The sequence below is a fragment of the Artemia franciscana genome, chromosome 10 (assembly GCF_032884065.1).
Source record: "Artemia franciscana chromosome 10, ASM3288406v1, whole genome shotgun sequence".
NCBI lineage: Eukaryota > Metazoa > Arthropoda > Branchiopoda > Anostraca > Artemiidae > Artemia > Artemia franciscana.
In genome coordinates, this window is record NC_088872.1 from 272,292 (window position 1) to 289,414 (window position 17,123).

The 17,123-nt window shown below is 33.3% G+C and overlaps 2 protein-coding genes across 2 annotated transcripts; one reads left to right on the forward strand and one right to left on the reverse strand.

Moving 5' to 3' along the window:
* Positions 1 to 342: 342 nt before the first annotated feature.
* LOC136031627 (keratin-associated protein 19-2-like) lies at positions 343 to 5,944 on the reverse strand. The gene is made up of 3 exons (XM_065711266.1): positions 5,809 to 5,944; positions 3,912 to 4,032; positions 343 to 611 (listed from the first exon to the last, which is right to left on the reverse strand). Exons 1-3 carry the CDS (start codon positions 5,827 to 5,829, stop codon positions 460 to 462), a joined length of 294 nt encoding a protein of 97 aa, XP_065567338.1. The 5' UTR covers positions 5,830 to 5,944; the 3' UTR covers positions 343 to 459.
* A 197-nt stretch (positions 5,945 to 6,141) lies between these two features.
* On the forward strand, positions 6,142 to 14,063 carry LOC136031628 (protein suex-1-like). The gene is made up of 3 exons (XM_065711267.1): positions 6,142 to 6,260; positions 9,709 to 9,829; positions 13,804 to 14,063. The coding sequence occupies exons 1-3, from the start codon at positions 6,240 to 6,242 to the stop codon at positions 13,944 to 13,946; spliced, it is 285 nt and encodes a 94-aa protein (XP_065567339.1). The 5' UTR covers positions 6,142 to 6,239; the 3' UTR covers positions 13,947 to 14,063.
* Positions 14,064 to 17,123: the final 3,060 nt, after the last annotated feature.

Here is a 17,123-nt window from a genome sequence, read left to right on the forward strand (position 1 = left end):
GGTTCAATCTCACTTTCTGGGGCTATAATGAAAGAAAGGTTGAGATGGCTAGGCCACGTTCTACGGATGAAGGATGACAGATTACCGAAGATTGTCCTCTTTGGCCAACCGTCTGGGGCTACACGGAAAGCAGGTCGTCCTTGTCTGGGTTGGGAGGATGTCATAAATAAAGATTTAAAGGAAATGGGAACTTCCTGGGAGGGTGTAAAGAGGGAGGCTTTAAATAGATTAGGTTGGAGGAGGAGCGTGCGTAGCTGTGTTGGCCTCAGGCGGCTTGGCTGCAGTGCGTTATTAGTAGTAGTAGTAGTAATCCCTTGTTGGTCCTTTGAGAATTGGTAGAAATTCGTATAAATACTATGTATATTATATAAAATTATTCTAACAATAATGCAACAAAACTTTTTCCTTGTAACAGCTAACAGCAGCAGCAACACCAAATTATTTGATAGCCTTTCCATTTTAACCATAAAAGCCACCATAGCCTCCATAGCCTCCATAGCCACCATAGCCTCCATATCCTCCAAGGCCATATCCACCGTATCCGTAATATGGATAGCCGAAGCCATATCCTCCATAAAATCTGCCTTTCTCGTCTCTCTTTTGATTGTTTCCTAAATGGAAATAAAAATATTCAGTTTGAATATGGTTACTTTACAAGCACCGAAGAGAAGCCGCAAAAGTTGTCATTTCTCTTGTCGTTTTCTAGAAAGCTTTACCATTGGAGGTTGTTTATTTCTTGGCTCTACAAACATTTTCTTGAAGTTTTAAAATTACTCCCAACTAACGCTCTTTCTAAGAAAATTTAAAATACTTTTACAATATATTCTACCCCCTCCCACTTGTTTAAATTGTGAAGAGAGAGGCTTTCTACTATTTTTTCAAATATTCCCTGATAATTTGTCCCTAAATTGGAAGGATTCTAAATTCCTTTTCGTAAGTGCCTAGCACGTGAAATAGCTAGGTATACTCAGCCGAGAAACAAAAAACTGATGATATAAGGGCAACTGATTTCTACTGTAATTTAAGCTATTTCAAAAACATAGTTAAATACCGTTTGGAGTGTTTAAACTAAAGCTTATAGCAGCCATGTAGACATGTTAAGAAAGAAATGAGTTGAGATAATACACGTAAAATTAAAACCATGGGGACATCTTCGGAGTAAATATATAAGTAAGAATGACAGCGCTAGAACCTTAAAGTCCAAACTAGCGGTGCGGATCTCCTTTTCGTGGCCCTTCAGCCGGTTTATTGGGATTGGAGATTTTTGGGGTGGGAGAGGGCTGATTTAAGACAGTTTCTCAATGTAAATACATATACTTTAAACACAAGCTACTGCTCAGGTCGGTTCCATATTTTGTGAAGACAGTTAAAAATAACCACAAAACAAATATAACCACAAAACAGAAAATTTTAAAAATATGGGTTCCAAATTATTAAATATAACACGACTGGAACTTGAAAAAAACTGTGGCCTCAATTTTGCTAACTTGAGCAAAACTAGTCTTCTTAAATGACAATAGAGAGAGACATTAAAATTTAAACACAAAGTAAAGCTTTTTCGTCTCATTAATAAGTAAAATACATTTGAGTGTACATGAAATCAGTGTACCCTTACCGCAGTAGCATTCTTTATAAATGTGCAAAGGTTCAGCTTTAAGGGGGGAGGGTATTTTTTGTATAGATATGTCGAAATCTCAAAAGCTTATTCTATTGCTAAATGTTCATTAGTTTTGGTTAATGACATATTTCATTCGAATAACCCTAGGTGATTTCTCCATTCTCGCCTGAGTTCTTGGATTTTTTTTTTTACTATGCTGAATAAAATGGCTATTTCAAAATTTTGATCGTATGACTTTGGGAAAAAATGAGCATGGGAGGAGGCCTAAATGCCCTCCAATATTTGGTCACTTTAAGAGAGCGCTAGAACTATTCATTTTCGTTAAAATGAACCCCCATACAACATTCTAGGACTACTTGGCCGATACAATCACCCCTTGGGGACAAAACAAATAAAAAAACAAAATTCCACACTTTAGCAGACATGAGCTTAAAACTTCTACAGTAGGGTTCTCTGATTTGCTAAACTGATGGTGTGATTTTCCTTAATATTTTATGATTATTTTGGAATGTTTTCCCCTTTTTTTAAAATAAGGCAAATTTTCTCAGGCTCTTAACTTTTAATGAGTGAAACTAAACCTGAGAAAACTTATACATGAAAAATCAGCATTAAAATTTTATTCTTTACATGTATATATTGGTATCAAAGCTCCATTTTTTGGAGATTCGGTTACTATTGAACCGGATCGCTCCTTACTACAATTCGTCACCACGAACTGTTTGATCCAACTGGAATATTAAGCAATTCAGTTTAGTTAAATAAAGCTTTAAAATCAATACGGAAATATTTTTTTGCAACAATAAGGTAGGTATCATCCTGAACCACCGTTATAAAGGTGAAATTAAAATTTAGCGACATACTAAATTTCCTCTTTTTACCCCGTGCCCCTTTTTACCCTTCTCTGAAAATCCATGGAGAAGAACACAATTCTCACACATTTTGTGTTAACGAACTGTAAGTAAGATGCGACTTGGCTCAATAGTAACAGAAACTCTAAAGAACAGACTTTGATACCAATAGATTTATGAAAAGAATTGGTTATTAATACTGATTTTAAATACATAAGTTTCATCAAGCTTAGTCCTGATCGTCAGAAGCTACGAACCCGAGAAAATTTCTCTTATTATCAAAAAAAGGGGGAAATGTCCCCCTAATGTCCCCTAAAAGCTTTAATATTGCTTCTTACTCTTGGTTAAAAAATTCATTGTTTTTTTATTTAATAGAGTTAAAAATTATTTGTTTAGGTATCTCTGAATTTCCGGCCTACACCATGATCCACCTCTACCAAACACAATTATAGATTACTAAACGCAAGTTCAAAAGAATTCAAGTAAAGAGAGTGGTATTATAGACTAAGTAGCTTTTAGAAACGAATCCGCCGATGTCTAGCTTTAATTTCTCTGAAAATGGGAAATTGGATATTAGATTATTCAATATTAGATATTGAAATAAATTAAAACTCATCCTCGTTCTATTTTCTGGGAAAAAATAAAAAGTTCATTATTTTTGCAGATAGAAGTCTGAAACCTTTGACGCAAGGTTTTCAGATACGCTGAATCTAAAAGTCTGATTTTAACTTATATCTTCTGATAATCTGGGGGAACTTCCTCCTTTTTTAGAAACAAGGCTTTTTTCGTCAACTTTTTAAATTTTGATGATTAAAATTCACCATTTTGAGGGATAAAGAAACAGTTGACAGATATAAAGTGTATCTTTTATATTTGGAAATCAGCATAAAAACTCAATTTTCTTATGTCTGTATTGTTATCAAAATTCTATTTTCTAGAGTATTGGTTACTATTGGGCCGGGCTGCTTCTTGATTATAGTTCGTCACCGTCAACTATTTAAATAAGGAATAGAACGCAAACACATACAGTGCACAATGACACAAACAGTCTTTAAAATTTGAATTGGAAATTTGTTTATTGGAAATTAAAATTTGGAAAGTTGTCAACAATTTGGCAATTTCTAATGATGATAAATCACCAATAACAAAAACTCGTGCTACAATTTACACCCCCTTTCGACTTCAGAAAATCTTGTTTGGGCTTTGAGGATGTCACAAACAGTTAATTATATCTTAGTAAGGTTTATTATTATCAGTACCTTTGCAGGTTCTTTTTTGTCTGTCGAATGATTTGTAAATGAAAACTGAGGCAGTTAAATATTAGGTGACAATTTCGTTTACAGGAAAATTCAGAAGTTTATCAAGATCTTAGACTATTGATCATGGCTATTCGAGAATCAGGTATCTACAGCCCGTGTTCATTGGTTATGTAACGGATTCCTTACTTTCATCAGAGCCCTGTCTTCTTTCTGCAAAATTATCAAATCGTAATGTTCCAAAGCCTTCTGCCTCTCTTGGTCTGGCAGTGGTAAAACTGACTAGACACATGAAGAGGACGCAAATAACCTGAAAAGGAGTAATTTAATTATCTAATTTATTATTTTTAACATTCATCTTTTGCTTAAAATTACACAATATGATACAAATTCAGGCGATAATTCACTGCAAAGTTAATGTAGGTAATTTTAGGACGCTAGTGAATAGATTTGTTAATCTGAAATAATTTTTATATCTTACAAATATAATTTTCGAATTTATGGCTGTAGAGCATGCTCAACAGTTAGAGACTATCAATTTTACCAAATATGAAGTCCTAGTAAGGAGCTGACATCACTTTGTATAACTAATTGTAACAAGGGACTTAACTTTGTAATCGATACTTTATAACCAGTTAGTTTTATTTGATAAGCTGTTTGATTTCTCATAAACTATTCATATATTTAGAGAAAATATTTGGCTAAAGAGAAATAAGACCTTCAAAAAGTAAAAATGTATGTAATATTTCCAGAGGGTTTCTGCTTGATAATATTTTCATCTTGTTCGGGTCAAAAATTACTGTGGCAAGTGTGAAAACAATCGAGTTCAGCAAGTTTTTGAAAGCAAGGACTCTGGTGGCTTAAAAGAAGCATAGAACTATAAATTATCAATTTAAGAAACTAATTCCAAAACACAAGTTTTTCAAAGAAAAGTAAAGATTTTCATTAAGCCATGAATGAGTAAAAATAAAGTTAATAATCTTCCTAACGTAATACTACTGTAAATCACTATTAATAAATAAATGAAACTCTAAACGAGTGAAGAAACTCCATCGTGGAATATGAGACAATGGAAGTTGCAATTTTGTAAGAACAGTATATTATATGTGCAATACTGCAAAGAAATTTTTACCAGTCGTTAATGACCTCCAAATGCTTGGGAATTTGGTTGAATAAGATGATGTTAATAAATTTAAGCACATGAAATGCGTTACCAGGCAGTATCATTTTAAGCAAAATAAAAATGACTTGGTTCTAAACAAATCTGAAAACCAAAAAAGTGTAGTTAGGGAATAAAAAAATGGTTTTGGATAGTTTGTTAGGATGTTAGCCAGTATAGTCTTTTGTAGATGGGTAGGGGGGATTACCTGGAGCCTAAAAAAGCTTTCTAGTTCAATATTTTAACAGATTCTTTACTTGGATGAGATAACAACCATCAAAGGATCATATATTTAACTTATGATATCCTTGCATAAGGAGGAGCATATTATTCGGTTGATCCATGATCAGCCCTACAACTTAGAAGCTGATGGGGGTGAAAGTTCCTGTTTGATCGCGGGAATACCACTTGATAAGCTGAATATTTGCATAATAATACCTTAGATTCACTAAACAAGCTCTTTTTTGAAAAGTGTTCTGCTGTAAAAATAAAATTTGAATTAAAAGATTGTTTACTTGTGTGGGAGTGGAGCGGAGAGGGGCAAATTTGGTAGCCTTCTATTTAGTTATAATAGGTTGGGCTTAGTACTGAAAAAAAAAAGAACTTTAAACAACTGATTTCCAACAAAATGCAAACAAAATTGGAAACAAAATTTAGTTTTGTATTTTAAGTAAAACTAAAGAGAAAAAATCCTTTTGTCCATTAAAATAATTTTTACTCGATTTCAAATGCTTTGATGTTTGATTTGCTGTTTTTCGAAGGTTGAAGGAAAATACTAACGTTTATAGTAAAGAATGGAAAATTAAGGAAGAGCACGTTGGGCAACATTCCCCATAAGAAGAAGACTTTAAATTCTCCTGCCACTCAGTAGTTTCATCAGAAAAAATAATTATTTCTTTTAATTAAATAAATTATAAGAACGCTTACCATTGATGCCAAAACCTTCATTTTACAGTTTTAAGTTCTGTTTCTCCCCACTGCACAATTTTAATCTGATATCTTCTCGCAAATTTTCAATCCTTATATCAGCTGATGATAGCCTTTGCATAGTCTTCAATCAAGGTCTTTTAAAATAGCTTCAGCAGAATCTTAAATCAAAACAATTTCTTTTTCTCTTATAATTGCGGTTAAAGCAATCAACATTGGCTGATCTTTGTTATTTTGCTGCAATTGCTTCAATCACAATTATAAGAGAAAAAGAAATTGTTTTGATTTAAGATTCTGCTGCAGCTATTTTAAAAGACCTTGATTGAAGATTATGCAAAGGCTATCATCAGCTGATAAAACGATTGAAAATTTGCGAGAAGATATTAGATTAAAATTGTGCAGTGGGGAGAAACAGAACTCAAAATTGTAAAATGAAGGTTTTGGCATCAATGGTAAGCGTTCTTATAATTTATTTAATTAAAAGAAATAATTATTTTTTTCTGATGAAACTACTGAGTGGCACGAGAATTTAAAGTTTTATGACTCTTTCTGAGTGGCACGAGAATTTAAGAGTAGTTTGACTCTTTGCCACAATTCTACTTTAAAAAAAATATTAAAAGCTTTAGCGTAAAGAGCGAGGGATTGCGGAGGGGACAACCCATTTCATATACGGAGTAATTTCTGTTCGTTTTAAGTTTTAATGTCGCTCCTTACTTGCAGCTAAAAAAATTAGTTTTTTTTATTTAATTGTACATAAAATATAGTGTTTCCTACAAAATTGCAAGTTCACTGTCTCATATTCCATGATGGCTCGTATATATTGGCCATACCAGCTTTTATTGAGTGTATCTCCTGTAGAGACATCTTATGAAGTATGTTGAAGACCGTATCCATGGGGGAGGGGTTATACCCCCCCCCTCTTAATGTTTATCCGACTAAAAAAGTAACTAAAATGAATATGAACAATTTATGAAACGCTTTAAAAAACAAATTCTTAAACCCCCCCCCCCCCCAAAAAAAAAAAAATTTGGATACGGTCCTGAATATGTTTCAAAACTAGGATGTAATTTCTTAGGTTCAACGAGACTTTCGATTTCCTAGACAATCCTTCCTTGCAAGTCTTGATTAATAAGCCAACAGCTGCTAAAGACATATGCTGACCTGTTTGCTGTTACAAATTTAAATTTTGTGACATGTAGTTTTGTGATAATAAAAGGTAAATCAAAATACAAACTAAATACATTTGACATTTTTTCACCTTTCTTACCTTCATAAATATAAAAGTATTAAAACCTTTAGGGAATAAATGTCAGTACATGTCAACCAAACTGACAATCCAGGGTTATTTTGTTGTTGTGGTTGTTTTGTTTTTTGTTTATTCAGTAAAGCGCCAATTTTGTTTTGGTCTTGAGAAGGCAATTGTTCTACCAACCCTGTTAATGTTAATTTTTGTTTTAAGTTTGATTTGGCTATTTATTGTAACATCTGTTCGTTTAGAGTTTCATTTATTTATTAATAGTGATTTACAGTAGTATTACGTTAGGAAGATTATTGACCTTATTTTTACTTATTCATGGCTTGATGAAACTCTTTACTCTTCTTTGGAAAACTTGTGTTTTGAAATTAGTTTCTTAAATTAATGATTTATAGTTCTATGCTTCTTTTAAGCCACCCGAGTCCTTGCTTTAAAAAACTTGCTCAGCTCGATTGTTTTGGCACTTGCCACAGTAATTATTGACCAGAACACGATGAAAATGTTATCAAGCAAAAACCCTCTGGAAATATTACATATATTTTTACTTTTTGAAGGTCTTATTTCTCTTTAGCCAAATATTTTCTCTAAATATATGAACAGTTTATGAGAAATCAAACCGCTTATCTAATCAAACTAACTGCTTATAAAGTATCGATTACAAAGTTAAGTCCCTTGTTACAATCCGCTATACAAAGTGGTGTCAGCTCCCTACCAGGACTTCATCAAACAGTTCGTGGTAACGAACAAAAAAAACTCTAAAAAATGGAAGTTTGATACCAATACCTACATCAAAAGAATTGCATTTTAATGCTGATTTTAAATATATAAGTTTCATCAAGTTTAATCTTACCCATCAAAAGTTATGAGCCTGAGAAAATTTGGGATATTTTAGGAAATAGGGGGGAATGCCCCCTAAAAGTTATAGAATCTTAACGAAAATCACACAATCAGATTCAACGTATCAGAGAACCTTACTGTAGAAGTTTCAAGCTCTTATCTACAAAAATGTGGAATTTTGTATTTTTTGCCAGAAGGCACATCACGGATGCGTGTTTATTTTTTTTTTTTTTTTTTTTTTTTTTTTCCTCAGGGGTGATCGTATAGACCCAGTTGTCCTAAAATGTTGCGAGAGCGCTCATTCTAACTGAAATAAAGAGTTCTAGTGCCATTTAAAGTGATCCAAAAAATTGGAGGGCACCTAGGCCCCTTCCGACGCTAATTATTTTACCAAAGTCAACGGATCAAAATTCTGAGACAGCCATTTTATTCAACGTAGTCGAAAAACCTTATAACTATGTCTTTGGGGACGACTTACTCCCCCACAGTCCCCGTGGGAGGGGCAACAAGTTACAAACTTTGACCAGTGCTTACATATAGTAATGGTTATTGGGAAGTGTACAGGCGTTTTCAGGAGGATTTTTTTGGTTGGTGGGAGGGGTTGAGAAGAGGGGGATATGCTGGGGGAACTTTCCATCAATAATTTGTCATGGTGGAAGAAAATCTCCATGAAGGGCGCGCAGGATCTACTAGCATTATTTAAAAAAAAAAACGAAAAAATAAATATGAAAAAGTTCTTTCAGCTGGAAGTAAAGAACAGCATTAAAACTTAAAACAAACAGAAATTATTACCCATTTGAGGGGCTCACCTCCTCCTAATACCTCGCTCTTTACGCTAAAGTATTTTTAGTAATTTCAACTATTTATTCTACGACTTTTGTGATTCTGGGGTCATTCTTAAGGAAGTGGGACAAAATTTAAGCTTTAGTGTAAAGAGCGAGGATCTGACAATGGGGCAAACCCCCTCATATATGTAATAAAAATATGAGAATACAAAAGTTTTTTACGTAAGCTAATTTATAAGTTACGTAAATCTTTTACTAATAAAAATATTCGTAAAAAATTAAAAGTTCTAGTTGCATTTTTAATTAACCAAAAAATCGGAGGGCAACTAGAATTCCTCCCCCGCTCTTTTTTTCTCAAAATCATTCGATCAAAATTATGAGAAAGCCATTTAGCCAAAAAAAAAAAAAAAAATGCAAATTTCGTTTTAATTATTCCTCTGCGGAGAGCCAATATCAAACATGCATTGATTCAAAAACGTTCAGAAATTAAATAAGAAAAACAAGTTTTTTTAACTGAAAGTAAGGAGCGACATTAAAAACTTAAAACGACCAGAAGTCACTTCGTATATGAAAGAGGCTGCTTCCTCATCAACGCCCGGCTCTTTACGCTAAAGTTTTTTACTGTTTTAAAAAGAAGAATTGAGAGAAAGAGTCAAACTTTAGCGTAAAGAGCGGGGCGTTGATGAGGAAGCAGCCTCTTTCATATACGAAGTAATTTCTGGTCGTTTTAAGTTTTAATGTCGCTCCTTACTTTCAGTTAAAAAAACTTGTTTTTTTATTTAATATTTGGTAAAATTGATGGTCTCTAACTGTTACGCATGCTCTACAGCCATGAATTTGAAAAATATATTTGTATGATATAAAAACTATTTCAGATTAACAAATCTATTCACTACCGTCCTAAAATTACCTATATTAACTTTGCAGTGAATTTTCGCCTGAATTGGTATCATATTGTGTAATTTTAAACAAAAGATGAATGTTAAAAATAATGAATTAGATAATTAAATTACTCCTTTTCAGGTTATTTGTGTCCTCTTCATGTGTCTAGTCAGTTTTACCACTGCCAGACCAAGAGAGGCAGAAGCCTTTGGAACATTACAATTTGATGATTTTGCAGAAAGAAGACAGGGCTCTGATGAAAGTAAGGAATCCGTTACATAACCAATGAACACGGGCTGTAGATACCTGATTCTCGAATAGCCATGATCAATAATCTAAGATCTTGATAAACTTCTGAATTTTCCTGTAAAAGAAATTGTCACCTAACATTTAACTGCCTCAGTTTTCATTTACAAATCATTCGACAGACAAAAAAGAACCTGCAAAGGTACTGATAATAATAAACCTTACTAAGATATAATTAACTGTTTGCGACATCCTCGAAGCCCAAACAAGATTTTCTTAAGTCGAAAGGGGGTGTAAATTGTAGCACGAGTTTTTGTTATTGGCGATTTATCATCATTAGAAATTGCCAAATTGTTGACAACTTTCCAAATTTTAATTTCAAATAAACAAATTTCCAATTCGAATTTTAAAGACTGTTTGTGTGATTGTGTATTGTATGTGTGTGCGTTCTATTCCTTATTTAAATAGTTGACGGTGACGAACTATAATCAAGGAGCAGCCCGGCCCGATAGAAACCAATACTCTAGAAAATAGAATTTTGATAACAATATAGACATAAGAAAATCGGGTTTTTATGCTGATTTCCAAACATAAAAATACACTTTATACCTGTCAACTGTTTCTTTATCCCTTTTGAACTTTTTGAACTATCCCTTTTGATTTCTTTTGAACTTGCGTTTAGTAATGTATAATTGTGTTTGATATTGGTGGGTCATGGTGTAGGCCAGAAATTCAGAGATACCTAAACAAATAATTTTTAACTCTATTAAATAAAAAAACAATGAATTTTTTAACCAAAAGTAAGAAGCAATATTAAAGCTTTTAGGGGACATTAGGGGGACATTACTTAGGGGACATTTTCCCCTTTTGTTGATAATAAGAGAAATTTTCTCAGGCTCGTAATTTCTGACGATCAGGACTAAACCTGATGAAACTTATAAATTTAAAATCAGCATTAATAACAAAATCTTTTCATATATCTATTGGTATCAAAGTCTGTTCTTTAGAGTTTCTGTTACTATTGAGCCCAGTCGTTTCTTACTTACAGTTCGTTAACACAAAATGTGTGAGAATTGTGTTCTTCTCCATTGATTTTCAGAGAAGGGTAAAAAGGGGCATGGGGTAAAAAGAGGAAATTTATTACGTCGCTAAATTTCAATTTCGCCTTTATAACGGTGGTTCAGGATGATATCTACCTTATTGTTGCAGAAAAATATTTCTCGTACTGATTTTAAAGCTTCATTTAACTAATTTGAACTGCTTAATATTCCAGATGGATCAAACAGTTCGTGGTGACGAATTGTAGTAAGGAGCGACCCGGTTCAATAGTAACCGAATCTCCAAAAAACGGAGCTTTGATACCAATATATACATGTAAAGAATAAAATTTAATGCTGATTTTTCATGTATAAATTTTCTCAGGTTTAGTTTTACCCATTAAAAGTTAAGAGCCTGAGAAAATTTGCCTTATTTTTAAAAAAAAAGGGGAAAACATTCCAAAAAAATCATAAAATCTTAAGGAAAATCACACCATCAGTTTAGCAAGTCAGAAAACCCTACTGTAGAAGTTTTAAGCTCATATCTGCTAAAGTGTGGAATTTTGTTTTTTTATTTGTTTTGTCCCCAAGAGGTGATCGTATCGGCCGAGTAGTCCTAGAATGTTGCAAGGGGGTTCATTTTAACGGAAATGTATAGTTCTAGCGCTCTCTTAAAGTGACCAAATATTGGAGGGCATCTAGGCCTCCTCCCATGCTCATTTTTTCCCAAAGTCATACGATCAAAATTTTGAAATAGCCATTTTATTCAGCATAGTAAAAAAAAATCCAAGAACTCAGGCGAGAATGGAGAAATCACCTAGGGTTATTCGAATGAAATATGTCATCAACCAAAACTAATGAACATTTACTGATAGAATAAGCTTTTGAGATTTCGACATATCTATACAAAAAATACCCTCCCCCCTTAAAGCTGAACCTGTGCACATTTATAAAGAATGCTACTGCGGTAAGGGTACACTGAGTTCATGTACACTCAAATGTATTTTACTTATTAATGAGACGAAAAAGCTTTACTTTGTGTTTAAATTTTAATGTCTCTCTCTATTGTCATTTAAGATGATTAATTTTGCTCAAGTTAGCAAAATTGAGGCCACAGTTTTTTTCAAGTTCCAGTCGTATTATAATTAATAATTTAGAACCCATATTTTTAAAATTTTCTGTCATTGAAAACTTGTTTTGTGGTTATATTTAACTGTCTTCACAAAATATGGAACCGACCTGAGCAGTAGCTTGTGTTTAAAGTATATGTATTTACATTGAGAAACTGTCTTAAATCAGCCCTCTCCCACCCCAAAAATCTCCAATCCCAATAAACCGGCTGAAGGGCCACGAAAAAGAGATCCGCACCGTTAGTTTGGACTTTAAGGTTCTAGCGCTGTTATTCTTACTTGTATATTTACTCCGAAGATGTCCCCATGGTTTTAATTTTACATGTATTATTTCAACTCATTTCTTCCTTAACATGTCTACGTCGCCTCTATAAGCTTTAGTTTAAACACTCCAAACGGTAATTAACTATGTTTTTGAAATAGCTTAAATCAAACAGTTCGTGGTAACGAACTGTAGTAAGGAGCGACCCGGCTCAATAGTAAACAAAACTCTAAAAAACGGAATTTTGAGGCTAAAATATACATAAAAAGAATCAGATTTTTCATGCTGATTTTAAATATATAAGTTTCATCAAAAATAGTCTTTGTCATCAAGAGTTACGAGCCTGAAAAAATTGCCTTATTTTAGAAAATAGGGGACAACATCCCCTAAAAGTCATAGAATCTTAACGAAAATCACACCATCGCATTCAGCGTATCAGAGAACCCTGTAGCGAAATTTTCAAGCTCCTTCTAGTTCTTCTCCTTCTTCTCAAAATTCTAGTGTAAAGAACAAGGTATTAACGAGGGTACAAACCCCCTCATATACATAATAAAAATTAAAGAATATAAAAGTTTGTTACGTAAGTTAATTCTTAAGTTACGTATATTTTTTACTAATAAAAAAATTCGTTAAAAATTAAAATTTATAGTTGCCTTTTTACGTAACCGAAAAAAATTGCATGGCAACTAGGCCTCCTTCCCCATCCCTTATTTCTCAAAATCTACTGATCAAAACTAAGAGAAAGCCATTTAGCCAAAAAAAGAATAAATATACAAATTTCATTTTAATAATTTATATGTGGAGAGCCAAAATCAAACATGCATTAATTCAAAAACGTTCAGAAATTATATAAAAAACCTAGTTTTTTAACTGAAAGTAAGGAGCGACATTAGAACTTAAAACAAACAGAAATTACTCCGTATATGAAATGAGTTGTCCCCTCCGCAATCCCTCGGTCTTTACGCTAAAGTTTGACTCTTTGCCACAATTCTGCTTTTTAAAACAATTAAAAGCTTTAGCGTAAAGAGCGAGGGATTGCGGAGGGGACAACTCATTTCATATGCGGAGTAATTTCTGTTCGTTTTAAGTTTTAATGTCGCTCCTTACTTTCAGTTAAAAAAACAAGTTTTTTTATGTAATTGCAGTAGAAATCAGTTGCTCCTTGTATCATCAGTTTTTTGTTTCTCGGCTGAGTATACCTAGCTATTTCACGTGCTAGGCACTTACGAAAAGGAATTCAGAATCTTTCCAATTTAGGGACAAATTATCGGGGAATATTTGAAAAATATAAAATAGTAGAAATCCTCTCCCTTCACAATTTATACAAGTGGGGGGGAGGGGGGGTGGAATATATTGTAAAAGCATTTTAAATTTTCTTAGAAAGTGTGTTAGTTGGGAGTACTTTTAAAACTTCAAGAAAATGTTTGTAGAGCCAAGAAATAAACAACCTCCTATGGTAAAGCTTTCTAGAAAACGACAAGAGAAATGACAACTTTTCCGGCTTCTCTTCCGTGCTTGTAAAGTAACCATATTCAAACTGAATATTTTTATTTCCATTTAGGAAACAATCAAAAGAGAGACGAGAAAGGCAGATTTTATGGAGGATATGGCTTCGGCTATCCATATTACGGATACGGTGGATATGGCCTTGGAGGATATGGAGGCTACGGTGGCTATGGAGGCTATGGTGGCTTTTATGGTTAAAATGGAAAGGCTATCAAATAATTTGGTGTTGCTGCTGCTGTTAGCTGTTACAAGCAAAAAGTTTTGTTGCATTATTGTTAGAATAATTTTATATAATATACATGGTATTTATACGAATTTCTACCAATTCTCAAAGGACCAACAAGGGATTAATGGAACCTAAAGCAAAAAAAAAATGAAGGAAAGCAGAAAGAGAGAGAGAGAGAGAGAGAGAGAGAGAGAGAGAGAGAGAGAGAGAGAGAGAGAGAGAGAGAGAGAGAGAGAGAGAGAGAGAGAGAGAGAGAGAGAGAGAGAGAGAGAGAGAGAGAGAGAGAGAGAGAGAGAGAGAGAGAGAGAGAGAGAGAAAGGGAGGGTGGAGAGAGAAAGAGGTATATACAAAAGAAAGAGGGAGAGAAAAATAAAGATTTAACATAATGACAAATCGAAGACATGACACTTAACTCTAAACACATACCTACAAGATCAGTAGTCCTAGTTGTTGAAGTCTCATAAAAACTAAAACTAGTATATTTAGTACAATATATGTGCAAAGTCTTTTTAAAATGAAAAACACTAAGGGATATATTTTGTTCATCACCTAAAATATCTCAAGCAGAAGCCCCCAGTAGATAAAATAAAACACTAATATGATTGTGACGTCAGGCTTCAATATGATGACTATATGTTGAATATTCAGCCTACACCGAACCTAAATTCAGACCGGATTCGTACATTTAATTAGGTTCCTATAAGAACAAATTTTATATGTCCATGGATAATAATTGTTGGTTCTTGAAAATATTAAATGTTCAGATTCCTTTGGATTTAAACTAATCAAGGGCCGAAAAATAATCATCCACAGTTATATTTAGCTGAAAGATGAGAAACGTAATCTGGACTACGAGGAATCATAATAATGAAACAATATACAGACAATATGAAAGCAAGCGAAAATAACCATATATAGAAAATAAACCTCCCAAACGACTGCCTCTAATGCAAGCATTTCTACCAATGGGTCTCATACCATCTTAGTGTTAGTAATTAAAGAGCAGTCGGGGTCAATTGGAGCCAACACTCAAAGAAATAGAAGTTTTGATAACAATATATAACACGACAACCTGATTTGTTAGCCTTCTTAGCTCATATAGGTAAATTCCAGTTGGCTTTAAATGACCAACCAAATTTATTTGCATAAGCATATTGAAAAAATACCGCCAGAAAAGGGATGTAAACTTGACTGTAATCAAACCACCGAAATTACCAAGTCTGACATTTCTTTTTCAGTGGTTTCAAGGTTTCTCATTATGGAAGTCCCATTTCTATCATACTGTATTTTTAAACAAGAAACTTAGCACGGACTGAAATGATAGCGAAAAAACCTCTGAAATACTCGAACGGTTCGAAACTTTCTAAAAAGCTATTTTGCATAGCCTCCATATTTGAGAGCTTTATCATGAGAGCTTATTATCAACAGTTTATGCCAAACATAATAAAAGGTGAAAAACATATTGATTACCTTGCATGAGTACTTATTATGCATGACATCCTTGCCTCTGAATCTGTTATATTTTAGTTCATGGCAATTAAAGATCCATCATTCCAAAAACAACATACTATAAAATTTTGCGCTGAAATCATACTGTCCAAAAAATGGTTCACAAATTGACTGCTATTGGACTTTAATTAGACATATTGTATGTCGAGTCAAATTCGTTAAGTTTTTCATGTCGTCTTGCCCTTGCAGTGATCAAACACATTCTCTTTAATATGTATTATTTATTAATAGTATTTAATTAATTATTAATTATTAATTTAATTATTTAATAGTATTCATTGTATAATACATTCTATTTGTATTATACAATGAAGTAGACACTACTGAGGCAACATCGATGATGAATATATTTCTATTTGTATATAACATATGAGTCAGCTCTGATTTAACCCGGGATTATTTTGGTTACAGCACTAGCTGTAACCTAGCAAAGAGTGAAACATAGCAGATTATAACCAAAAGTTGACAAATCTGATTAAAAAAACTGCCCAATGAGAAAAAATATTCATCCGACACTGATTCAGGAACTAAAGCACATTTTTCCAATTTTGCAATTAACTAGGCTCACTTATTTATTTAATGATAAAACAGTTCGTGGTAACGAACTGTAAGCAATTTGCAACGCGGTTCAATAGTAACAAAACTTTAGAAATACGGAATTTTGATACCCATAAGTATATAACAAAAGAATCAACTTATTATGCTGATTCTGTATATATTAAAATCGTTCTGTTTCGTGCTACCCAGCCCTGGGGCTACAACCTACGCCCCTGAGGAAATTTGCCTAATTATCGAAAAAGGGGTGAAATAAAATTCAAATACCCTAAAATTCAAAGAATTTTAAAGGAAATCATACCATCCGATTCAGCATATTAGGGAACATAGCTATTGAAGTTTGAAGCTCTTATCTGCAAAAATATGGAATTTTAATTTTTTTTTTTTTTTTTAGGGCGATTAGGCCCCCCTACCCAGCTCCATTTCTGCCAAAATCGTCCAATAAACATTTAGATAGCCATTTTGTTCATCATAGTTGAAAGACCCAATAACTATGCCTTTGGATATAAAATAACCCCCTCCCCAAAAATACAGGGGAAAGATCTTTAAGTAATAAAACTGACTCGTTGCTTACGTAAGGTATTTGTTATTGGAAAGTGTGCATACATTATCAGGTGTTAGGGGTTGAATTTTCTGCTAGGGCTATTTTCTAGTTAGAGTTTTCAATGGAGAGTGAAGTTTCTGGGGGGGGTGAACTTTTCAAGAGAAATTCTCTGGGGGAATTTATCAAGATTTAATTCTATACGAAATTCTTTTTATTTGTGTACAGTCTGAAGGTGATATAGCTAATTTTGGGGGATTGACGTATCTTCAGATAGCCCTTTGGGAGAAGGGGTTTAAGCTAAAAAAATTACCCATTGTTAATTTATAGAAAATTTATAAGAAAAAGGTGGCAAGTTCAATTCTGGGACTCCAGAAAAAGTTAGGATATCAGGGTGAAACTTCAAGAATATATTAAAAGAGATGTTGAACGCAGCTAAAACACTCTTATTTCGTGCTAGCTGTCTAGCAGGACATATTGGCAGTATCTAAGGAATATCTGTGGGTATCAAATTAAAAAAAATTACTGAAATCTGATCTAACTG

Coding starts and splice junctions, on each gene's coding strand:
- LOC136031627 (XM_065711266.1), bottom strand. CDS start 5,829: ATGAAGGTTTTGGCATCAATG. Junction 4,033..5,808: donor TGAAGGTTTTGGCATCAATG/GTAAGCGTTCTT, acceptor ACTCCTTTTCAG/GTTATTTGCGTCCTCTTCAT. Junction 612..3,911: donor AAGACAGGGCTCTGATGAAA/GTAAGGAATCCG, acceptor ATTTCCATTTAG/GAAACAATCAAAAGAGAGAC.
- LOC136031628 (XM_065711267.1), top strand. CDS start 6,240: ATGAAGGTTTTGGCATCAATG. Junction 6,261..9,708: donor TGAAGGTTTTGGCATCAATG/GTAAGCGTTCTT, acceptor ACTCCTTTTCAG/GTTATTTGTGTCCTCTTCAT. Junction 9,830..13,803: donor AAGACAGGGCTCTGATGAAA/GTAAGGAATCCG, acceptor ATTTCCATTTAG/GAAACAATCAAAAGAGAGAC.